Consider the following 25,346-nt stretch of genomic DNA (forward strand, 5'->3'; position numbering starts at 1 on the left):
ACTTTCCCGGGAGAGCAAACAATAAATGACTGCTGTCACATTCACTTCTTTAAAGTATGAGACTTGGAATAGCTGTACTGATATTGTCTCTTCCCCTCTTGCTGTCTCCCCTCCTCCTCTGCCCCCGTCCCCGCTCTCGCTCCCTCTCTCTCTCCCTCCCCAGTATGAGTACTCCGTCGTCAGGTCGTAAGAGCCCCGTTGACTACGGGGTTCAGATCCGCTTCATCAGTGACTCTGGAGGGGGGATCCCCTCAACCCAGCCCAGACCCAAGCCCCCCTCCACTTCGAAGTACGGGGTGGCTGTCAGGGTCCAGGGCATCGCCGGACAGCCCTATGTGGTTCTGAAGGACGGGGGCCCGAAGGGAGATTCGTACGGGGTGCAGCTCCGTACCCACTACCCCCGGGTTGCAGCAGTCTGCCCGCAGGAGAGACAGAGAGGAGGGAGGGGGCAGGGAGGAGCGGGAGAGGGGGGAGGAGGAGGGCAGGGAGGGGCGCTACGCAGGGCACAGTCACATGGTTCATTACTGGAGAGTGAGGGGGGAGGAGGATTTGGGAGACCACCAGGGGATGGGAGGTCTGGTAGCTATGGGAACCTGGATGGAGGGATTGGGGTCGCGGAAGAGAGAACGGATGGAGGAGGGGTGAGGGAGGGGGGTATGGAGAGGAATGTAATGTGTGGGTCGTATCAGTCCGGGATCAATGGGTCACTGGGGAGGGGAGGGGGGAGTCAGTTTGCCCTTGACCTCCATCCTTCCCAAACAGTGCAGCCCCACCTGACCACGGAAAACCCCCACCCCCAGACCCCCCCTTACCCAGCACAGCCCCACCGCCAGAACCCTGTCAACAGACTGATCAGCAGGTTTGACGGCAGCAGCAGTACCAGAGGACAACAGAGGGGGCGCTCTCCTGTAGCAGAGGACCCTAGAGACACCGCCTCTCCTTCCCACGCCCCCAACCCCTACTCCTCCCCTCCCTCCTCCACTCACTGCAGCCTGGGGCAGGGCCAAGGCTCCGTCGGCAAGGCAACGGTCAAACCAGCCAATCCGTGGGCTCCGCCAGGGAGGTTTGTCGCTGTGGAGACGCCGTCAGCCAATCGGACAGACCCTCTGGTAAGAGACTGGACAAGAGGGGAGAGCGGTTACTAACTAGTACACTATCAGTACCTCCAGTAAAGTTTAAAAACGTACTAACACTGAGCTCTGTCTAAAGGTGACCCCTGACCTTCTGCTTCAGAGTTCAGAGGTCACCAGTGAGGAGGAGCAGGTCATGCAGACCATCTACAGCATCCTCAGAGAAGGGTACAGCATTTATCTTACTGTGTCATTCACCATTACTTCAGGCCAGTTATCAACATCCTTCTGACCGTGTGTGTTTGACCTGTTGTTCTTCACCCCTCAGGACTAGTGAGAGTGACTCGATCATCAGACACAAAGTCAGGGTGATTTTCCAGAAGATCCAGGGACTCAAGGTACTTTAATATACATCTCTATACACCTGAGTAGTACTGGACTCAAGAATTCATACCCTTTGACTTATTCTACATTTGTGACCACAGGCTCGATTCAGTCCTATGTAGCAAAATTTGAAATAGTGTTTTTTACATTGGATAAAAGTAGAGACTCAGAGCTAGAAAATGGTATGTCATACACTACAGATGAGGAACAATGGGAAAGTAATTCTGCTTTGAAAGTTGATAAACTTCCTCAATTTTGAGAAAATGACCCTTGAATGTTTTGGTACACCTACTGGAGAGCTCTTCTTTGTCTACACCCATTCAGCACTTTCACACCCTCTTAAGCTTTAGCCCCACCCATCTCTTTAAGGATTCACATGTGAGGCCATGTACTTAACAACCAAAGATTTCAAGACTAAAGGCTGGTTTATACTACGGGTGTGTTCATAAATTTAATCTGGAGTGTGCTCTGAGCGTTCGTAAACTGAGCGTTGTCAGATTGTCCGTTCGTAAATTCAGAGCGTTTCGCTCTCGGAGCATTCAGAGCGCACACTGGAGTAGAGTTGATCCGAGCGTTCTGTCCTAACAACAGCAGTCAAGCACCCAAGCTAACTGGCTAACGTTGGCTAGCTTGCTAGCTACTTCCAGACACAAATGAGAGAACAGGTCACTGACCAGTTTACTCGCCCTAGCAGAGCTGGTTAGGCTGTTTTTATGTTATTCAGAGCGCTGGTGACTGCAACTGTGCTGCTGGCAACAATTTAATTACGCTTTTTTGCCAATGTTTACTGACACCGGCCATATTCAACGGCTGTTGAGCGTTCGTAAATTCGTCAGTTATTCTGCGCTCTGGCACACTCAGACGAGAGTGCTCTGAAATCGGAGTAGATAGCCAGAGCGAATTTACCAGCTACATCTATCGACAGTTGTCGCAGTGACATGAACATTCTATTGAAATGGTTACTTGCATAGTGGAGTCTTTTGTTTAGACATGTAGCTAGCTAACTAGTGAAACAATGAATCATAATCACAACTCATGAAGTTACTACCCTGCATGAATCTGCAGGTAGCTAACCAACCAGGTTCAATGTTACCTAGCTAACATTAGGCTATAACTAGCAATGCAAATGGCTCTGAGATACGAATAATATTACTACACAGATCATACACGTAACATTAGCTAGCGAGCCAGCCAGCTAACGTTAGCTAGCTAACAGTACAGTTTAACTTGAAATGAAAACGACTTTCTGACAAAATTAGAAACGTGTAATATCTGAAAATGTAGCTAGCTAGACTCTCTTACCCGTATACATGGTTGAACGCTTCTCCCTCTCTGTCACGGATGCCATGGTTGTCCTTAGTTTGAAGATGTAATCCAGAGACAGGTGTTTGATACCACAGCCTTCTGTGTGTTCTCTTTTTGACTCCGTCTGCATATTTGCAATCAAACGCCAGAATTTTCTCCATCTCCTTAGCTATCATACTCTAATTCCACTGATTTCAAAACTCAGTCCTCCAGAAATTGGAGTGCAACATTTATGAAGTTCTACTACGTGATATATTTTCAAAAAAGCTGCTTTAGAAAGGATTACCTACACATACCGGCCAGCTCACGTTATAGACAGAAGCGTGCTACATGGCAGACCAATCCGAACTCATTTCTCGGCATGTCCAGCCCTCTCATTATCTCAGCCAATTATGGCTAGCGGGAAGGTTGCTGTCTTTTTCCGTGGCTAAACCAACTAGGCTCGTAATCTAACCATTTTATTCATATTTACAGATGGCATACAAGTTTGTTATAATGGCACATGAAAGTTCACATTTCTGGCCAAAAACGCATTTTGATAAAAAATTACTTTACGTTCAAATGGCTCTCCTGTGTAGTGACGCGCGACATACGCCTAGTTTCCTCAAACGAGTCACATTTTGTTGTGTTACTTCCTGATTTCAAAATGGATTAATGCTGCAATATGTAACTTTTTGGGCGACCTGACCAAATTCACATAGAAATGTGAGCTATAGATCTGTCATCCTCATTGAAAGCAAGTCTAAGAATCTATTTATTGTGGCCATCGAGATGTTAGCTATTAAAATCAGATCCAACAATAATATCAGGGGATTAGAAATCCAGGGCTTAAAAACAAAGGTGTCATTGTATGCTGATGATTCATGTTTTCTTTTAAATCCACAACTAGAATCACTCCACAGCCTCATAGAGGATCTAGATACATTTTCTAACCTCTCTGGATTACAACCAAGTTATGACAAATGTACTATATTACGTATTGGATCAATAAAAAATACAATTTTTACATTGCCATGTAGTTTACCAATAAAATGGTCTGATGTGGATATACTCGGAATACATATCCCAAAGGAAATAAATGATCTCACTTCAATAAATTATAATAGAAAGTTAGCAAAAATAGATAAGATCTTGCTACCATGGAAAGGTGGGTGCCTGTCAATTTGTGGAAAAATCACCCTGATTAACTCTTTAGTATTATCCCAGTTTACCTATTTGCTTATGGTCTTGCCTACGCCTAGCGAACAGTTTCTTTAATTATATGAGAAAAAAATATTCCATTTTATTTGGAACGGCAAGCCAGACAAAATTAAACGGGCCTATTTATATAATGAATATGAATTCGGAGGACAGAAATTATTAAATATTAAAGCATTAGACCTATCACTAAAAGCTTCAGTCATACAAAAGTTATACTTAAATCCGAACTGGTTCTCAAGCAAATTAGTAAGATTGTCTCACCCAATGTTAAATTTCAATTTAATCCTCCAGAAACTCCAGAACAAATAATGCAACAAATATTGTGGTTAAACTCAAATATACTAATTGACAAAAAGCCTTTTTTTTTTGACAAAATGTTTATAAAATGTATAATCTTTGTAAATGATATCATCGGTAGGACTGGTGGGGTTATGTCGCACATGCAGCTAACAAAAACATATGGAAATGTCTGCTCTACCCAAAATTACAACCAAATAATTGCAGCCTTACCGCAAAAATGGAAGAGGAAAGTGGAAGGAGGAGAAAGTAAGGAACTTGTCTGTTGGCCTTGCATTAAAGAACATAATTGGTTAAGGAAAACTGTGATAAATAAAAAGGTATATCAGTTTCATTTTTAAGGACCAAAGGATTGACAGCCGTCCCATATAGATTGCAAAATAGTTGAGAAGAGATTTTTGACGTACCGATCCCATGGCATAGTGTTTATGAACTGATACGCAAAACGACACCGGATTCAAAACTTAGAATCTTTCCATTTAAATTTGTATATAAAATTCTTGCTACCAATAGAATGTTATTTACAGTGGGGGAAAAAGTATTTAGTCAGCCACCAATTGTGCAAGTTCTCCCACTTAAAAAGATGAGAGGCCTGTAATTTTCAGCATAGGTACACGTCAACTATGACAGACAAAATGAGATTTTTTTTCTCCAGAAAATCACATTGTAGGATTTTTAATGAATTTATTTGCAAATTATGGTGGAAAATAAGTATTTGGTCACCTACAAACAAGCAAGATTTCTGGCTCTCACAGACCTGTAACTTCTTCTTTAAGAGGCTCCTCTGTCCTCCACTCGTTACCTGTATTAATGGCACCTGTTTGAACTTGTTATTAGTATAAAAGACACCTGTCCACAACCTCAAACAGTCACACTCCAAACTCCACTATGGCCAAGACCAAAGAGCTGTCAAAGGACACCAGAAACAAAATTGTAGACCTGCATCAGGCTGGGAAGACTGAATCTGCAATAGGTAAGCAGCTTGGTTTGAAGAAATCAACTGTGGGAGCAATTATTAGGAAATGGAAGACATACAAGACCACTGATAATCTCCCTCGATCTGGGGCTCCACGCAAGATCTCACCCCGTGGGGTCAAAATGATCACAAGAACGGTGAGCAAAAATCCAAGAACCACACGGGGGGACCTAGTGAATGACCTGCAGAGAGCTGGGACCAAAGTAACAAAGCCTACCATCAGTAACACACTACGCCGCCAGGGACTCAAATCCTGCAGTGCCAGACGTGTCCCCCTGCTTAAGCCAGTACATGTCCAGGCCCGTCTGAAGTTTGCTAGAGTGCATTTGGATGATCCAGAAGAGGATTGGGAGAATGTCAGATGAAACAAAAATAGAACTTTTTGGTAAAAACTCAACTCGTCGTGTTTGGAGGACAAAGAATGCTGAGTTGCATCCAAAGAACACCATACCTACTGTGAAGCATGGGGGTGGAAACATCATGCTTTGGGGCTGTTTTTCTGCAAAGACTGTGAGAGACGGAATCTAAAACAAAAATCCAGAAAATCACATTATATGATTTTTAAGTAATTAATTTGCATTTTATTGCATGACATAAGTATTTGATCACCTACCAACCAGTAAGAATTCCGGCTCTCACAGACCTGTTCGTTTTTCTTTAAGGAGCCCTCCTGTTCTCCACTCATTACCTGTATTAACTGCACCTGTTTGAACTCGTTACCTGTATAAAAGACACCTGTCCACACACTCAATCAAACAGACTCCAACCTCTCCACAATGGCCAAGACCAGAGAGCTGTGTAAGGACATCAGGGATAAAATTGTAGACCTGCACAAGGCTGGGATGGGCTACAGGACAATAGGCAAGCAGCTTGGTTAGAAGGCAACAACTGTTGGCGCAATTATTAGAAAATGGAAGAAGTTCAAGATGACGGTCAATCACCCTCGGTCTGGGGCTCCATGCAAGATCTCACGTCGTGGGGCATCAATGATCATGAGGAAGGTGAGGGATCAGCCCAGAACTACACGGCAGGACCTGGTCAATGACCTGAAGAGAGCTGGGACCACAGTCTCAAAGAAAACCATTAGTAACACACTACGCCGTCATGGATTAAAATCCTGCAGCGCACGCAAGGTCCCCCTGCTCATGCCAGCGCATGTCCAGGCCCGTCTGAAGTTTGCCAATTACATCTGGATGATCCAGAGGAGGAATGGGAGAAGGTCATGTGGTCTGATGAGACAAAAATTGAGCTTTTTGGTCTAAACTCCACTCGCCGTGTTTGGAGGAAGAAGAAGGATGAGTACAACCCCAAGAACACCATCCCAAACGTGACGCATGGAGGTGGAAACATCATTCTTTGGGGATGCTTTTCTGCAAAGGGGACAGGACGACTGCACCGTATTGAGGGGAGGATGGATGGGGTCATGTATCGCGAGATCTTGGCCAACAACCTCCAACCTCCTTCCCTCAGTAAGAGCATTGAAGATGGGTCGTGGCTGGGTCTTCCAGCATGACAACAACCCGAAACACACAGCCAGGGCAACACACTCCGTAAGATGCATTTCAAGGTCCTGGAGTGGCCTAGCCAGTCTCCAGACCTGAACCCAATAGAAAATCTTTGGAGGGAGCTGAAAGTCTGTATTGCCCAGCGACAGCCCCGAAACCTGAAGGATCTGGAGAAGGTCTGTATGGAGGAGTGGGCCAAAATCCCTGCTGCAGTGTGTGCAAACCTGGTCAAGACCTACAGGAAACATATGATCTCTGTAATTGCAAACAAAGGTTTCTGTAGCAAATATTAAGTTCTGCTTTTCTGATGTATCAAATACTTATGTCATGCAATAAAATGCAAATTAATTACTTAAAAATCATACAATGTGATTTTCTGGATTTTTGTTTTAGATTCCGTCTCTCACAGTGTACCTATGATAAAAATGACAGACCTCGACATGCTTTGTATGTAGGAAAACCTGCAAAATCGGCAGTGTATCAAATACTTGTTCTCCCCAGTGTGTGTGTGTGTGTGTGTATATATTACATTTACATTTAACATTTAAGTCATTTAGCAGACGCGCTTATCCAGAGCGACTTACAGTTAGTGAGTGCATACATTATTTTTTTATTTTTCATACTGGCCCCCCGTGGGAATCAAACCCACAACCCTGGTGTTGCAAATGCCATGCTCTACCAACTGAGCTACATATGTGTGTGTGTGTGTTATATATATATATATATATATATATATATATATATATATATAACATGGGGGATTGGAAGTGATGCAGACAATTACATTGATGGAAGTTACAATCTATCTGCAATATTAAGCTGGTCTACCCCCAATAATATAAATAAAGTCTTAAGAAGCGGTAGATCTGTTCTATGTACGTCTTTTACTTTACTTGCGTCTTTTACTTTCGGTTTTGTACACCAGCTGAAAATGTGTATTTATTTGCAAAGATATTTCACAGCGGTTTAGATGGTACAATGATTCTCGACATTATACATTGCTTGTTTTGTCACAAACTGAAATTATGCAAACTATTAGAATATTAGCAAGCAGGAAATGGCGGAGCCATTTCTGCATATTGCAACTTTAAATATATATATTTTTCAAAACCATCTACACAATACCACCATAATCACTAGAAATCATTTTTTTAGATTGTTTAGCAAATGTATTGCAAATGAAATGCATAAATATCTAATTTACATAAGTATTCACACCACTTTGCAATGACACTCCAAATTGAGCTCCTGTGTATCCAATTTCCTTTGATCATCCTTGATGTCACTACAACTTGGAGCCCACCTGTGGCCAATTCAATTGTTTGGACATGATTTAGAAAGAAACATACCTGTCTATATATGGTCGTCTATATAGGGTCCTACAGTTGACAGTGCATGTCAGAGCAGAAACTATACCATGAAGTCCAAGGAACTGTCTCTCCGAAAATAGAATTGTGATGAGGCATATGTCTGGGGAAGGGTGTAAAACAATTTTTAGTGTTGAAAGCTTCCAAGAGCACAGTGGGCTCTATCATTGCGAAATAATATAAAAAATATGGAAGTACCCAGACTCTGCCTAGAGCTGGCCGTCCAACCAAACAGCAATCAGGCAAAAATTACTTTGGTCAGGGAGGTGACCAAGAACCCAATGACCACTCTGACAGAACTACAAGAGTTCCTTGGCTGAGATGGGAGAACCTGCCAGAAGGACAACAGTCACTACAGCACTTCACACCATTCTGAGCTTTATGGGAGTGGCCAGACGGAAGCCACTCCTAAGAAAAAAGGGACACCAGGAGCACACCTGGAGTTTGCAAAAAGGCATGTGAAAGACTGAGAGCATAAGGCAAAATATTATGTGGTCTGATGAGAAAAAAAGTTGATATCTTTGGCCTGAATGCAAAGCACTATGTCTGGAGAAAACCAGGCACAACTCATCACCCGTGTAACACCATTCATACCGTGAAGCATAGTGGTGGCAGCTTCAAATGAAATTGTATTTGTCACATACACGTGTTTAGCAGATGTTATTGCGGGTGTAGCGAAATGCATCATGCTATGGGGATGCTTTTCAGCGGCAGGGACTGGGAGACAGGTAAGGATAGAGGGAACAATGAATGGAGCCAAATACAAGCAAATTCTTGATGAGAACCTGCTTCAGAGTGCGAATGACCTTAGACTGGGGTGAAGATTTAAGCACACAGCCAAAGCAACGCTGGCATGGCTTCAGAACAAGAATGTGAAAGTCCTTGAGTGGCCCAGCCAAAGCCCAGACTTAAATCTCATTTGAAAATATGTGGAAGAACTTGAAGATTACTATTCACAGCCGCTCCCCCATCTAACTTAACAGAGTTTGAGAAAATCTGCAAGGAGGAATGGCTGAAAATCCACAGATCCAGATGTGCAAAGCTGAGGAGGTGTGATGTGTGGGGGTGCTTTGCTGTTGACATTGTCAGTGATTTATTTCGAATTCAAGGCACACCAAACCAGCATGGCTACCACAGCATTCTGCAGCGATACACCATCCCATCTGGTTTGCGCTTAGTGGGACTGTCATTTTGTTTTTCAACAGGACAATGACCCAACACACCTCCAGGCTGTGTAAGGGCTATTTGACCAAGAAGGAGAGTGATCGAGTGCTGCATCAGATGACCTGGCCTCAACAATCACCTAACCTCAACCCAATTGAGATGGTTTGGGATGAGTTGGACCGCAGAGTGATGGAAAAGCAGCCAACAAGTGCTAAGCATATGTGGGAACTCCTTCAAGACTGTTGGAAAAGCATTCCAGGTGAAGCTGGTTGAGAGAATGCCAAGAGTGTGCAAAGCTGTCAGGCAAAGGGTGGCTACTATATATATTTATTTTGATTTTAACACTTTTTTGGTTACTACATGATTCCATATGTGTTATTTCATAGTTTTGATGTCTTAACTATTATTATACAATGTAGAAAATAGTAAAAATAAAGAAAAACCCTGGAATGAGTAGCTGTGTCCAAACTCTTGACTGGTAGTGTATATCTACAGAAAAAAGGCAGATCCTGCTTCTGTTGCCTGTTTGGTTGATAGCCTACTGATTCCGTGAGCACCAAGCCTCACGCAGCAATTTCACAAATCCATCTGTGTTTAATCTTTGCTATGCTGTAATAAGGGCTTTACACTTTTCATTAGACCAGCCTCTGGTATTATTTATTTAGTGTTTACACTGTTCCAAATTGTCAGAAAAAAATGTTTGTTGTTATTATTATTATTATTATTATTATTATTATTATTATTATGATCATTATAATAATAAGTAATGTCATTATCATTACTAGGCTTAGTATAGTAGCCTTGTATAACCACCATCGAGCTGTAGGCCTAAGAGCGCATCCTGTTTAGTCTTAATACCGTAACTTACTTAGGCCTATATTTCAATACTTTATATAGGCTACTGTATCAATCATGTCATCACACAGCATACGAGTCATTCATGATGTGAAATGCAATCAAACATTTTAGATTGAAAATAAAATAACAAAGCGACCATTGAATAATTAGCGTAAACAATAAATAGGCGTAAACCGCTACATTTCGAGAAATTGCATTCACGAATGAATGCGACTGTTTTTAGTCTTTGCTGTAATAAAGGCTTGACAAAACTAAAAAACGACTTATTTTATTTAGTGTTTACATTGTTCCAAACGGGAACAAGGGTTGAGGGAATAGGGAATGTTTTTCCTAAACAAATTAGGGATTTCTGTAACAACTTTTCATTCAGAAATGGCTATAATTATGTTTCAGCTTAAGCAACACGGACAGCACTATACACACTGATGTTCTGTGGTGGTCGCTGCAGCAGGGAGGAGAGCTGAGACAACGGGTGCTAGTCACAAAGTCACTCACTTTTTTTTGCGCAGCAAGTCTGAGACAGTCGGCACAATCAAATCAATTGCGGTTGGAGTCCCTCTAATCATTTGTGTCTTAATTATTTCATCACACAGTTAGTTTAATGCATCAGACAACATCAGTGCATATAGTTGATTTGATTAAAAAACATAGGATTTGTCTATATATGGAAAAATACACATTTTCAACTTTCGGCCAATCGATTGGTCGAAAGAACAGACAACTCTTGGTCGACCAATATTATTTTTTTCCGGACAGCCGTACTCTGTACACCTCAACAGTACTCTAATATACATCTCTTTACACCTTAGTAGTACTCTAATATACATCTCTTTACACCTTAGTAGTACTCTAATGTACAGTGCCTAGCAAAAGTATTCATCCCCCTTGGCGTTTTTTTCCAATTTTGTTGCATTACAACCTGTAATTTAAATGGATTTTTATTTGGATTTCATGTAATGGACATACACAAAATAGTCCAAATTGGTGAAGTGAAATGAAGAAAATAATAACTTTTTTCAAAACATTCTAAAAAATAAATAACGGAAAAGTTGTGCGTGCATATGTATTCACTCTCTTTGCTATGAAGCCCCTAAATAAGATCTGGTGCATAATTAGTTAGATTGCACACAGGTGGACTTTATTTAAGTGTCACATGATCTGTCACATGATCTCAGTATATATACACCTGTTCTGAAAGGCCCCAGAGTCTGCAACACCATTAAGCAAGGGGCACCACCAAGCAAGCGGCACCATGAAGACCAAGGAGCTCTCCAAACAGGTCAGGGACAAAGTTGTGGAGAAGTACAGATCAGGGTTGGGTTATAGAAAAATATCTGAAACTTTGAACATCCATTATTAAAAAATTGAAAGAATATGGCACCACAACAAACCTGCCAAGAGAGGGCCGCCCACCAAAACTCACGGACCAGGCAAGGAGGGCATTAATCAGAGAGGCAACAAAGAGACCAAAGATAACCCTGAAGGAGCTGCAAAGCTCCACAGCGGAGACATATACTCCAGTCTATAGGACCACTTTAAGCCGTACACTCCACAGAGCTGGGCTTTACGGAAGAGTGGCCAGAAAAAAGCCATTGCTTAAAGAAAAAAATAAGCAAACACATTTGGTGTTCGCCAAAAGCGATGTGGGAGACTCCCCAAACATATGGAAGAAGGTACTCTGGTCAGATGAGACTAAAATTGAGTTTTTTGGCCATCAAGGAAAACACTGTCTGCGCAAACCCAACACCTCTCATCACCCCGAGAACACCATCGGCAGGGACTGGGAAACTGGATAGAATTAAAGGAATGATGGCGCTAAATACAGGGAAATTCTTGAGGGAAACCTGTTTCCGTCTTCCAGAGATTTGAGAATGGGACGGAGGTTCACCTTCCAGCAGGACAATGACCCTAAGCATACTGCTAAAGCAACACCCGAGTGGTTAAAGGGGAAACATTTTAAATGTCTTGGAATGGCCTAGTCAAAGCCCAGACCTCAATCCAATTGAGAATCTGTGGTATGACTTAAAGATTGCTGTACACCAGCGGAACCCATCCAACTTGAAGGAGCTGGAGCAGTTTTGCCTTGAAGAATGGGCAAAAATCCCAGTGGCTAGATGTGCCAAGCTTAAAAAGACATACCCAAAGAGACTTGCAGCTGTAATTGCTGCAAAAGGTGGATCTACAAAGTATTGACTTTGGGGGGGGGGGGCGGGGGGTGAATAGTTATGCACGCTTAAGTTTTCAGTTTTTTTGTCTTACTACTTGTTTGTTTCACCCCAAAAAATATTTTGCATATTCAAAGTGGTAGGCATGTTGTGTAAATCAAATGATACAAACCCCCCAAAAAATCTATTTTAATTCCAGGTTGTAAGGCAACAAAATAGAAAAAATGCCAAGGGGGGTGAATACTTTCGCAAGCCACTATACATATCAACAGTATTCTAATATACATCTCTATACACCTCAAGGTACTCTTATACACAGTGAGCTCCAAAAGTATTGGGACAATGTATTGGATCTGTACTCCAGCACTTTGGATTTGAAATTATACATATTGGGTGAATAGTTTAGAAATTACAGCATTTATAGTCCTCTAATATGCATGTCTATATACCTCAATAGTACTCTAATATACATCTCTATACACCTCAATAGTACTCTAATATACATCTCTATACACCTCCGTAGTACTGCTCATCCGCTTATTTCAGCTTGTCATTGGTGGTGCTAGCTGTCATTCTATGGGGTATCCACTAAAGTCACTCTCTCCTCCTCTCAGCCCGGTGAGAGCCCTGGTGAGGAGTGGAGGAGAGAAAAGAGGGATCTGGAGAGGAAGATGATGGAGCTACAGACCTCCCTACAGGAGGAGAGGAGGGTGAGTGGAGGAGAGGAGGAGAAAAAGAGAAAGGAGTGATAATTTGGGACGTGATGGAAAGAGTGGAGCGATGGTGTATGTTTGGCACCTAGGGAGCTCTCCCAGTGAGCTGTAATGAGAGAGCTGTTTCAACAGTACACACACCAGCTGAGCCCACCGTGTGTCTGTGTTTTCTGAGAGGCGCTGCTGTTTTGGTTTTTAGTGGGAGTCTAATCTGAATAAGTGCCATAAAAACCCTGTAAATGGGCCACAGATTATTTAAAACAGTTTAAACTAAAACCTGTTGGGTTAAAGGTGGACACACCCACACAGCATTCTGTCTGATAATGAGTCATTATGTGTTGGAATCAGCCCAGAGTTGGGCTGGTATTTAACTCTTAACACCCTATAATCACTTAATCATGGATGTGAATTCTACCGAGGAAACAAGCAAGCCTGTCTGACACTATTCTAAAGAACACCCAGACCCAGAAAGACCTGTACAGAACAAGCACAGTGGGAAAATATGTAGAGCACACGTTTCAATAGAGAATCATGCCTGTTCTACAAAACATTTCTAATGGTGTAATTCAAATACTACCTCTCTTTGTCACCTCCACACTGTCTGTCGTCTGATGTTGTTGCTATTTGTGGTTGTTGTCATGTAGCCTACAGTACAGGTCTGTGTGTGCATAGGGCTCTGTGGGCAGGTCTGATCCTGTGTTAAAGGCAGAGCTGGAGTCATGTCTGGATGAGAACATGCAGCTCCAGGAGACTCTGGACAGGAAGAAGACTGAACTACACCAGACACACTCAGAGTGAGTAACAGTGACCAGGACAAATGACCTGGGTAGAACGAAACAGTGAGTGGAACCAGGCAGGTTGAGACTGATTCCAGGCCGCTGGATCATAGCTAAAGGTCCCTGGTGGTTATAAAGTATGGCTTATTGAAAGGTTCTTTGTTAGTGTTGATGTAAAGAGCGTCAGATCTGTTTGTAAAATAGATTTTATCTCAATGAGAATAACCTGTATAAATAAAGGTTAAGTTAATAAATCAAGTGTCTCTGTCAGGCTGAGTCAGTTGCATATGGAGAGAGAGAGTGCTGAGTCCAGAGTCAGAGAGATGGAGGACCAACTGGTTGAACTGCAGGAGGAGCTGAGGAGAGAGGATGGCAACAAGACGGTAACACAACACACACACACACACACACACATTTGGGTGGTCTTGGTCTTGAGACACAAGATCTTTGTAATTGTCCTGTAGGAATGTGTTAACTGTGTGTGTTGTGTGTCTGCAGGACCTGGTGACGTGCCAAGCGTCTCTGTCTGAGGTGTCCATGTTGAAGCAGAAGCTGGAGGATTCTCTGAGACAGAGAGAGAGGGAGCTGACAGCCCTGAAGGGAGCTCTGAAGGACGAGGTGGCCACGCACGACAAAGAGATTGAGACGCTCCGAGAACAGTACAGCACTGACATGGAGAGACTGAGGAGTACCATGGAGCAGGTGTCACAGGTACACACACACACAAGGTTCAAAGTTTATTCACCACATCCACAGGATACAACAGGTTTAAAACAGTACAGTGAAATTCTTACTTGAGAGCTCTTTCCCAAGAAGAGCTCTTTCCCACACGCGCACGCTGAGGGAGCAGCAGAGCGTAAAGTGATTGAAACCCACTGGACTTGCTTCACACAAAGGAGCATTATAGCAGGAACAACAAGTGATTACACAAAGTTACGTTTGACTGTACAGACAAAGCCACAAGACAAACAGTAGGTCAGCTGATCTCACATTCTTACAGTGACACATCTTACTCCTCCTCTCTCCCCTCCCGCTCTCTCCCCTCCCGCTCTGCTCTCTCCCCTCCCGCTCTGCTCTCTCCCCTCCCGCTCTCTCCCCACACTCTCTCCTTCTCCCCGCTCCCCCCTCGCTCTCTCTCCCCAGTCTCAGGCAGGTATCGAGGCAGAGCGGTTGCGTGTGAATGCGTCAGTGCGTACTCTACAACAGCAGCTGGAAGACTGCAGGGACGAGAGTGGCCACTGGATGGAGCAGTTTCACAGTACTAGAGATGAACTACGGACCACCAAACAGGAGTGAGTACACGCACACAGGCTCTTCACTCTCTGTGTTAAACCACTTACGGCTGTGTTAAACCACTTACGGCTGTGTTAAACCACTTACGGCTGTGTTAAACTTTAGCCTACAATTTCCACATCCCCTTGTGGAAATCGAATTAAAATAATAAAAAAATCCCATCAATCCGTCCGTTTAAGCTAGAGATATGTGTATTTTTTGCATGGCCTGTGTCTCAATCCACCGCATCCGCTGATATCGCTATTCCATCTGCGGTGAAAAGTGGCAGAGCTAGAGCGGTGTTTGTTAGACCAGGAGACATCCCGAAAATTGGTCTTCTCACAAAAACTTCTGTAGTGTACGAACTATTGAAAGATGAGACGATCACGAAAGTGATGGTGTTTTGCTCTAGGACTCTCACAAGACTGGTCTGAAGTCAGTACATCCTCTTCTGCCAACTTCTGTCTGAAGCGTCCGAACGGTTTGGACTCCTCTGAAGGCCCCCGGTACCAGTTTAAAAAATGAATGGAAATATATATGGAGATAGTTTAGAGCCTAAAATAAGGGGATAAATACATTTAAAAAAAATCTCAGATATAGAACAGATACTTCAGAACAAACTTCCTTTTAGATTTTTTTTTTTTTACTATCTGTTGTTCCATGTAGTGAATCTGTTATTCAATGTGTTTCTATTGGCTAATAACAGTATTACGAAAATCCATCCAGAATTATTTTTGATACCTTAAGGGGTCTTCAAAATCAAATAGCTAAATAATCCTTGGTATGACCATCTTAAAACAACCCCCCCCCCCCTCTGGTTTAGACAGGGTTTTAATAGCTGTGGTCAATATCTGTGGTTAATAGCCGTGGTTTATAGCAGTGTAACTGTCTATAACTGTGTAGTTTGAGTGACATTGTAGTTAAACCAGCTTCAGTGTTTCTCTATTTGACTGACTGTTGACTGAAGAAATAGTGATATCATAGAATGACCTAATTTTAACAAAAAAAAAAAAAAAATTTGATCGACTTTGAACTGATATCAGCAATGGAGATTGAACTGTAGCGTCTGATTAGTGCTTATCAGTGACTTGATTTATAGATTTTGAAATGGATCTTGTAGTGGTTAAAATATTGTGTGTTGCAGGATACTGCAGGCTCGTCTGGAGAAAGAGGAGCTTGAGGAAGAGCTGAATGAACTACAGGAGAGAGTCAACACCATGAAACAGAAGATACCAGATCCCAGTCATACACACACACTCAACCAGGTACACACACACACACACACACTGATACTGACAAACACACACACTCAACAAGGTACACACTGACACTGTTCTCCACTGTCCTTTCAGGAGCTGCAGAGTTTGCGTGCCGATCTGCAGCAGGCCCAATCAGAGGCAGAGAAGAAAAGGGTGGAGCTCGATAAAAAGGTAATGGAGGTAATCTCCCTGAAGAAGGCCAACCAGGAGCAGGAGGCGGAGCTGAAGTATGAGATGGACAGGCTGAGGGACCAATCAAATCGAGCCAAAGAGGATCTGGCCAAGGCCCAGGAGAAAACCAAACGGGTGTGTGTTGTGTAGTACCATCTACAGTGAGGGGAAAAAAGTATTTGATCCCCTGCTGATTTTGTACGTTTGCCCACTGACAAAGAAATGATCAGTCTATAATTTTAATGGTCGGTTTATTTGAACAGTGAGAGACAGAATAACAACAACAAAATCCAGAAAAACGCATGTCAGAAATGTTATAAATTGATTTGCATTTTAATCAGGGAAATAAGTATTTGACCCCCTCTCAATCAGAAAGATTTCTGGCTCCCAGGTGTCTTTTATACAGTTAACGAGCTGAGATTAGGAGCACACTCTTAAAGGGAGTGCTCCTAATCTCAGTTTGTTACCTGTATAAAAGACACCTGTCCACAGAAGCAATCAATCAATCAGATTCCAAACTCCACTATGGCCAAGACCAAAGAGCTCTCCAAGGATGTCAGGGACAAGATTGTAGACCTACACAAGGCTGGAATGGGCTACAAGACCATCGCCAAGCAGCTTGGTGAGAAGGTGACAACAGTTGGTGCGATTATTCGCAAATGGAAGAAACACAAAATAACTGTCAATCTCCCTCGGCCTGGGGCTCCATGCAAGATCTCACCTCGTGGAGTTGCAATGATCATGAGAACGGTGAGGAATCAGCCCAGAACTACACGGGAGGATCTTGTCAATGATCTCAAGGCAGCTGGGACCATAGTCACCAAGAAAACAATTGGTAACACACTACGCCGTGAAGGACAGAAATCCTGCAGAGCCCGCAAGGTCCCCCTGCTCAAGAAAGCACATATACATGCCCGTCTGAAGTTTGCCAATGAACATCTGAATGATTCAGAGGAGAACTGGGTGAAAGTGTTGTGGTCAGATGAGACCAAAATGGAGCTCTATGGCATCAACTCAACTCGCCGTGTTTGGAGGAGGAGGAATGCTGCCTATGACCCCAAGAACACCATCCCCACAGTCAAACATGGAGGTGGAAACATTATGCTTTGGGGGTGTTTTTCTGCTAAGGGGACAGGACAACTTCACCGCATCAAAGGGACGATGGACGGGGCCATGTACCGTCCAATCTTGGGTGAGAACCTCCTTCCCTCAGCCAGGGCATTGAAAATGGGTCGTGGATGGGTATTCCAGCATGACAATGACCCAAAACACACGGCCAAGGCAACAAAGGAGTGGCTCAAGAAGAAGCACATTAAAGTCCTGGAGTGGCCTAGCCAGTCTCCAGACCTTAATCCCACAGAAAATCTGTGGAGGGAGCTGAAGGTTCGAGTTGCCAACGTCAGGCTCGAAACCTTAATGACTTGGAGAAGATCTGCAAAGAGGAGTGGGACAAAATCCCTCCTGAGATGTGTGCAAACCTGGTGGCCAACTACAAGAAACGTCTGACCTCTGTGATTGCCAACAAGGGTTTTGCCACCAAGTACTAAGTCATGTTTTGCAGAGGGGTCAAATACTTATTTCCCTCATTAAAATGCAAATCAATTTATAACATTTTTGACATGCGTTTTTCTGGATTATTTTGTTGTTATTCTGTCTCTCACTGTTCAAATAAACCTACCATTAAAATTATAGACTGATCATTTCTTTGTCAGTGTGCAAACGTACAAAATCAGCAGGGGATCAAATACTTTTTTTCCCTCACTGTATGTGACTGGGAAAGATGGCCACTTTCTCTCCCTTATGTTCACCATCTCCATCCTTCTCTCAATCACTCACCTCTCCTTTGTTTCTCTCCATAGCTCCCTGACCCGTCGGTAGTGTCTGGCCTGCAGTCAGAGCTGACTGATGCTCGTGGGGAGAGAGACCGACTGGGAGAGAAACTCTCCAGCACTGAGCAGGAGCTGCAGTCCAACACAGAGCGGCTGGCCAGAACCCAGACAGAACTAAACGCTCTCAGAGACTCACAGCAGGAGCAGGAGGAGGCTAACACACGCCTCCGAGAGAAACTCTCACGCCTGGAGGTGAGACCTACACACACAGTCTAACTCTTTCTCACAACTCTTTCTTAGTGGGTGTTAGTTGTGTTTTACAGTATGTAAATGTGCGTGTACCCCCAGGCCCAGCTGGCGTCCAGTGCGTCAGAGAGTTCGGAGGCAGAGCTGTCCCTCCAGGCGGAGTTGAGGGGGCTGAGGCAGGAGCTTGACGAGGCCAGGAGAGGAGCCTCTCGGCTGGGCCAGGACCACCGGCAGCTCAGCCTGCGTCTGGAGGAGAGGGAGAAGGAGAGGGACCAGCTCACACACACCAACACACAGCTGGAGGAACAGAGGAGACAGCAGGAGCGGTCCCTGGACAAACTCAATAAGGAGGTGGAGAGTGTCTACATGTTCTTCTGATGCTCTGTGTACTGCATTGAAGTTACAAATGTACAATGTGCAGATAAAAATCTATCTTTCTCTGTGTCGCTCTCTCTCTCTGTGTCGCTCTCTCTCTCTCTCTGTGTCGCTCTCTTTCTCTGTGTCGCTCTCTCTGTGACTCTCTCGTTCTGTCTCTTTCTGTCTCTCTCTTTCTCTGTGTCTCTCTCTTTTTCTGTGACTCTCTCGTTCTGTCTCTTTCTCTGTGTCTCTCTCTTTCTCTGTGTCTCTCTCTTTCTGTCTCTCTCTTTCTCTGTGTCTCTCTCTTTCTCTGTGTCTCTCTCTTTCTGTCTCTCTCTTTCTTTCTCTGTGTCTCTCTTTCTCTCTCTTTCTCTGTCTCTCTCTGTATCTCTCTCTCTCTGTGTCTCTGTGTCGCTCTCTTTCTCTGTGTCGCTCTCTCTCTGTGACTCTCTCCTTTATCTGTCTCTCTCTCTCTCTGTGTCTCTCTGTGTCTCTTTCTCTGTGTCTCTTTCTGTGTCTCTCTCTTTTTATGTGTCTCTCTTTCTCTGTGTCTCTCTCTCTCTCTCTGTGTGTCTCTCTTTCTCTCTGTGTCTCTTTCTGTCTCTCGTCCTCCCTCATTCTCTCTCCATGTAGTTTGAGTCTCTGTCCCAGTCGTCTGGTGAGGAGGTGCAGGTTCTCAGGGCCCAGCTGGAGGAACAGAGAGAGAGATCTCGCAGGGAGACACAGGAGGCCCAGAGGCAGGGCAACGACAGACTGGTAGAACTGGAGAGGAGCCAGACCTCCCTCAAGAGACTGGAGGAGGAGGTGAGAGGGAGGGGGTAAGAGAGGAGGGAGGGAGGAGGAGACTGAGGAGGAGGAGGAAAGGGTCTTCAGGAGGTAATGATATAGATCAGGGGCATTCAACTCTGACCCTACGAGGTCCAGAGCCTGCTGCTTTTCTGTTCTACCTGATAATGAATACCACCCACCTGATGTCCCAGGTCTAAATCAGTTCCTCATTAGAGGGGAACAATGAAAAAACGCAGTGGAACTGGCTTCGAGGTCCAGAGTTGAGTTTGAGGGGTGTAGGTGTTTCGTCTTGTTTGACGCTGATCCAGTGTGTGTGTGTGTCGTGCGCCAGGCGTCCCGTCAGAAGAAGGAGCTGCTCTCTGTGGTTGAGGAGAGAGACACTGCTCAGCTGGACAAGGAGCTGCTCACCAACCGCCTGCACCACCTAGAGGCTGAACTGGAGAACAGCAGGAGCAGCCTCACAGACAAGAGCAGGGAGCTCCGCAGCACAGAGGACAAGATGAAACGACTGGAGCTGGAGCTGGAGGAGGAGAAGGGATCTGTGGAGCTACTCACTGACAGAGTCAACAGGACCAGAGACCAGGTACACACGCGCGCACACACACACACAAAATAGAAATGTGTGTCTAGCAGCTTTCACCGGTCTGTTGGTTGAAAGAACCAGGCCCAGGCTAGGAAAATAATGTATTTATTAACTCTCTCTCTCTCTCTCTCTCTCTCTCTCTCTCTCTCTCTCTCTCTCTCTCTCTCTCTCTCTCTCGTCTCTCTCTCTCTCTCTCTTTCGTCTCCTCTCTCTGTGTGTGTGAAGATAGAGCAGCTGCGTTCAGAGCTGATGCAGGAGAGATCCTCCAGACAGGACCTGGAGCTGGACAAGAATGCCCTAGAAAGACATGTACGTTTAGTCTGTGTCTCCACTGAAATTGCCTTAATGTCTAAGAGTGATGATTGATTATGCTTCAATATCGCTCTCTCTTTCTCTCTCCAGATGAAGGAGTTGAAGACCAGAGTATCTGATATGGAGGGTCAGTCTCGTTCCTCAGTAGGAGTGGCTCAGCTGGAGAGTAAAGTTCACGAGTTGGAGGAACGCCTCCACAGCGAGGATAGGTACACAGCACACTACACATCCCACAATGCACCACACCCAGGTACTACAGACCCCACAATGCACCACAGAGTCCAGAATATGATATATATGGTTGGTACGGTGGTTTGCCATTAGTTAGAGAAGTGTAGCGCTGCGGTACCTCACTTCAAATTGAGATTCACATTATTGATGACAAGTGAAGCTTATGGTATGATATTATGAACTGGTCACACATCTGCACCCAGAATCACCTTGTTCATGTTTGTGCTAAAGATTTAAATGTGTGTGTGTGTGTGTCTGTCTTAGGGAGAAGAACTCCATGTTGTCGTCTCAGCGTCGCCTGGAGAAGAAACTGAAGGAGCTCAACTTTACCCTGGAGGAAGAGAGACAACAACACACAGAGCAGCGAGACCAGGTATGCATACACACACCAGTGGAGGCTGCTGAGGGGAGGACGGCTCATAATAATGGCCGGAACGGAGCAAATGGAATGACATCAAACACATGGAAACCATGTGTTTGATGTATTTGTTACCTTTCCCCTATTCCGCTCCAGTCATTACCACTAGCCCGTTCTCCCCAATTAAGGTGCCACCAACCTCCTGAGACACACACACACACACACACACACACACTCACCCTGACTGTGTCCTCTGTGTTGTAGCTGTCTCTGCGTGTGAAGGCTCTGAAGAGACAGGTGGATGAGGGGGAGACAGAGGTAGAGAGGATGGAGGGATTGAGGAGGAAGGCCCAGAGAGAGATGGAGGAACAGATGGAACTAAAGGAGGCCTTACAGGGCAGAGTCACCGCGCTGGAGACTGAGCTCAAGTAAGTCTGTGTGTGTTATTGTGTTTCCACGTCTCACACACTCTACCTGATCCACTTAGATGACTAAGTATCTCCTTTCTCCTAGATGTGGATCTTCTTATGGACCAGCCCAATTATCTCTCTTCTCCTCCACTCCTCCAGACCTCTTTCTGTTCCTCTCTTCTCCTCCACTCCCTCCAGACCTCTTTCTGTTCCTCTCTTCTCTTCCACTCCCTCCAGACCTCTTTCTGTTCCTCTATTCTCCTCCACTCCCTCCAGACCTCTTTCTGTTCCTCTCTTCTCTTCCACTCCTCCAGACCTCTTTCTGTTCCTCTCTTCTCTTCCACTCCTCCAGACCTCCTTCTGTTCCTCTCTTCTCTTCCACTCCTCCAGACCTCTTTCTGTTCCTCTCTTCTCTTCCACTCCTCCAGACCTCTTTCTGTTCCTCTCTTCTCTTCCACTCCCTCCAGACCTCTTTCTGTTCCTCTATTCTCCTCCACTCCCTCCAGACCTCTTTCTGTTCCTCTCTTCTCTTCCACTCCTCCAGACCTCTTTCTGTTCCTCTCTTCTCTTCCACTCCTCCAGACCTCTTTCTGTTCCTCTCTTCTCTTCCACTCCCTCCAGACCTCTTTCTGTTCCTCTATTCTCCTCCACTCCCTCCAGACCTCTTTCTGTTCCTCTCTTCTCTTCCACTCCTCCAGACCTCTTTCTGTTCCTCTCTTCTCTTCCACTCCTCCAGACCTCTTTCTGTTCCTCTCTTCTCCCGTCCAGACCTCTCTGTTCCTCTCTTCTCTTCCACTCCCTCCAGACCTCCTTCTGTTCCTCTCTTCTCTTCCACTCCTCCAGACCTCTTTCTGTTCCTCTCTTCTCTTCCACTCCTCCAGACCTCTTTCTGTTCCTCTCTTCTCCCTCCAGACCTCTCTGTTCCTCTCTTCTCCCTCCAGACCTCTTTCTGTTCCTCTCTTCTCCTCAACTCCCTCCAGACCTCATTGGTCATGAGTTCAGTATGCATGACATTTACTGGCAGCCTGTCCACTCCACACAGCCGTGTGTGTATCATTCTATGGATCACTGAGGTCCTCTCTGAGCCCTCAACAGAGATGATGCTATTACACACATGTCATTACAGAATAAAGAAGTCTGATTCAAACACACACACTTTGGCAGTCACACTCACCCAGGTGTGTAAAGGTGTCTCATTTAAACCCCACTCAACAGTGCTGTGGGAACACACACACACACTACCAGTCAAAAGTTTGGACACACCTACTCATTCAAGGGTTTTTCTTTATTTGTACTATTTTTTACATTGTAGAATAATAGTGAAGACATCAAAACTATGAAATAACACACATGGAATCATGTAGTAAACAAAAAAGTGTTAAACAAATCAAAGTATATTTTTATATTTGAGAATCTTCAAATAGCCACCCTTTGCCTTGATGACAGCTTTGCACACTCTTGGCATTCTCTCAACCAGCTTCATCTGGAATGCTTTTCCAACAGTCTTGAAGGAATTCCCACATATGCTGAGCACTTGTTGGCTGCTTTTCCTTCACTCTGCGGTCCGACTCATCCCAAACCATCTCAATTGGGTTGAGGTCAGGGGATTGTGGAGGCCAGGTCATCTGATGCAGCACTCCATCACTCTCCTTCTTTGTAAAATAGCCCTTACACAGCCTGGAGGTGTGTTGGGTCATTGTCCTGTTGAAAAACAAATGATAGTCCCACTAAGCCCAAACCAGATGGGATGGCATATCGCTGCAGAATGCTGTGGTAGCCATGCTGGTTAAGTGTGCCTTGAATTCTAAATAAATCACAGACAGTGTCACCAGCAAAGCACCCCCACACCATAACACCTCCTCCTCCATGCTTTACGGTGGGAAATACAAATGCGGAGATCATCCGTTCACCCACACTGCGTCTCACAAAGACACGGCGGTTGGAACCCAAAATCTCACATTTGGACTCCAGACCAAAGGACACATTTCCACCAGTCTAATGTCCATTGCTCGTGTTTCTTGGCCCAAGCAGGTCTCTTCTTATTATTGGTGTCCTTTAGTAGTGGTTTCTTTGCAGCAATTCGACCATGAAGGCCTGATTCACACAGTCCCCTCTGAACAGTTGATGTTGATATGTGTCTGTTACTTGATATGTGTCTGTTACTTGAACTCTGTGAAGCATTTATTTGGGCTGCAATTTCTGAGGCTGGTAACTCTAATGAACTTATCCTCTGCAGCAGAGTTAACTCTGGGTCTTCAATTCCTGTGGCGGTCCTCATGAGAGCCAGTTTCATCATAGCGCTTAATGGTTTTTGCGACTGCACTTGAAGAAACTTTAAAAGTTATGGAAATGTTCCGTATTGACTGACCTTCATGTCTTAAAGTAATGATGGACTGTTGTTTTTATTTGCTTATTTGAGCTGTTCTTGCCATAATATGGACAAATAGGGCTATCTTCTGTCACAACACAGCTGATTGGCTCAAACGCATTAAGAAGGAAAGAAATTCCACAAATTAACTTTTAAGAAGGCATACCTGTTAATTGAAATGCATTCCAGGTGACTACCTCATGAAGCTGGTTGAGAGAATGCCAAGAGTGTGCAAAGCTGTCATCAAGGCAAAGGGTGGTTATTTGAAGATAAAATATATTTAGATTTGTTTTTTTTTAAATTGGTTACTACATGTGTTATTTCATAGTTTTGATGTCTTCACTATTATTCTACAATGTAGAAAATAGTAAAATAAAGAAAAACCCTGGAATGAGTAGGTTTGTCCAAACTTTTGACTGGTACTGCACGTGCAGGTCAGCAGTGACAGGGGGGTAGAGACTGCTCTAGTAGGCAGAGGGCTCTCTCCCTGACAGATACTACAGGAAACTACACTGTCTACTGTAGAACTCAACTGTCTACTCCTACATGTTTGCCGAGACCCACCTACAGCCTCTGTTCTAGTGAACAATAGATGATGAAGGAAATATTTCTGAAGCTGATGATGATGGTGTTGTGTTTCAGGAGGAAGGTGCAGCAGGCACAGCGTCAGGCCCTGGACTCGTCGGCTCTGAGCTCTGAGGAAGAAGATGATGAAGGCCTGTACGACACCTCCAGCATCACCTCCATCCTCACTGGGAGCAACCTACACACCAGCTCCTGCTAGAGGGAGGGGGGGGGTAATGGTGGTGCTAGTGGTGGTGGTAGTAGTAGGATAAAAAGGGGGTATTCTGAGCACTATAGAGAAAAGGAAAAGGAGAAGGAGGGAAGAATGTAGGAGGATAGAGGGAAGGAGGGAGGGAGGGAGGTGGATTAAAGGGAGTATTTTAAGCACTACAGGGTTGTAGGGAGGGAGGGTAGTAGTGGGAGAGAGGGGGTTATTCTAAGCACTACAGATAGACATCTACACACAGGTACAGGACACTGGGACAGGTCTATGGACCTGCTATAAAAACACTGTCTGAAGGAGGGAGGGATCACAGGTTCAGGGAGAAGGAGAGGAGGATGACTCACTACACTGGACAGTAGACTCCTAGTGGTACTGAAGTGGAGGATTGTGGGGGTGAATAAGCTCAGATGCCCAGGAGGAATACAAGACAATATACATTTATACCGTAACAGAACACTAGCACATTCTCCCCTAGAGAAGAACAGGCAGTATGACTCACTGTCTAAAGCACTTACAATGACTTACAGGACTGACTGACTTACAGGACTGACTGACTGACTGACTTACAGGACTGACTGACTTACAGGACTGACT

General features: G+C 44.5%; 1 protein-coding gene across 1 annotated transcript; it reads left to right on the forward strand.

The window, feature by feature from the left end:
* Positions 1-475: 475 nt before the first annotated feature.
* LOC121542705 (cingulin-like) lies at positions 476-25,346 on the forward strand. Its single transcript, XM_041852205.2, has 19 exons — positions 476-1,109; positions 1,234-1,298; positions 1,399-1,468; positions 12,906-13,001; positions 13,677-13,798; positions 14,052-14,163; positions 14,279-14,491; positions 14,924-15,072; positions 16,197-16,317; positions 16,405-16,617; positions 18,342-18,563; positions 18,660-18,908; positions 19,548-19,718; positions 20,035-20,286; positions 20,512-20,595; positions 20,689-20,807; positions 21,094-21,202; positions 21,452-21,615; positions 24,608-25,346. The coding sequence occupies exons 1-19, from the start codon at positions 657-659 to the stop codon at positions 24,747-24,749; spliced, it is 3,126 nt and encodes a 1,041-aa protein (XP_041708139.2). The 5' UTR covers positions 476-656; the 3' UTR covers positions 24,750-25,346.

This window comes from Coregonus clupeaformis, chromosome 28 (genome assembly GCF_020615455.1).
Source record: "Coregonus clupeaformis isolate EN_2021a chromosome 28, ASM2061545v1, whole genome shotgun sequence".
NCBI classification, from domain to species: Eukaryota; Metazoa; Chordata; class Actinopteri; order Salmoniformes; family Salmonidae; genus Coregonus; species Coregonus clupeaformis.

Bases quoted from the DNA above. Each gene is read 5' to 3' on its own strand.
- LOC121542705 (XM_041852205.2), top strand. From the start codon at position 657: ATGGAGAGGAATGTAATGTGTGGGTCGTATCAGTCCGGGATCAATGGG. The intron at 20,596-20,688 runs GTACGTTTAGTC...TTCTCTCTCCAG, and splicing joins AGAATGCCCTAGAAAGACAT to ATGAAGGAGTTGAAGACCAG. The intron at 21,616-24,607 runs GTAAGTCTGTGT...GTTGTGTTTCAG, and splicing joins GCGCTGGAGACTGAGCTCAA to GAGGAAGGTGCAGCAGGCAC.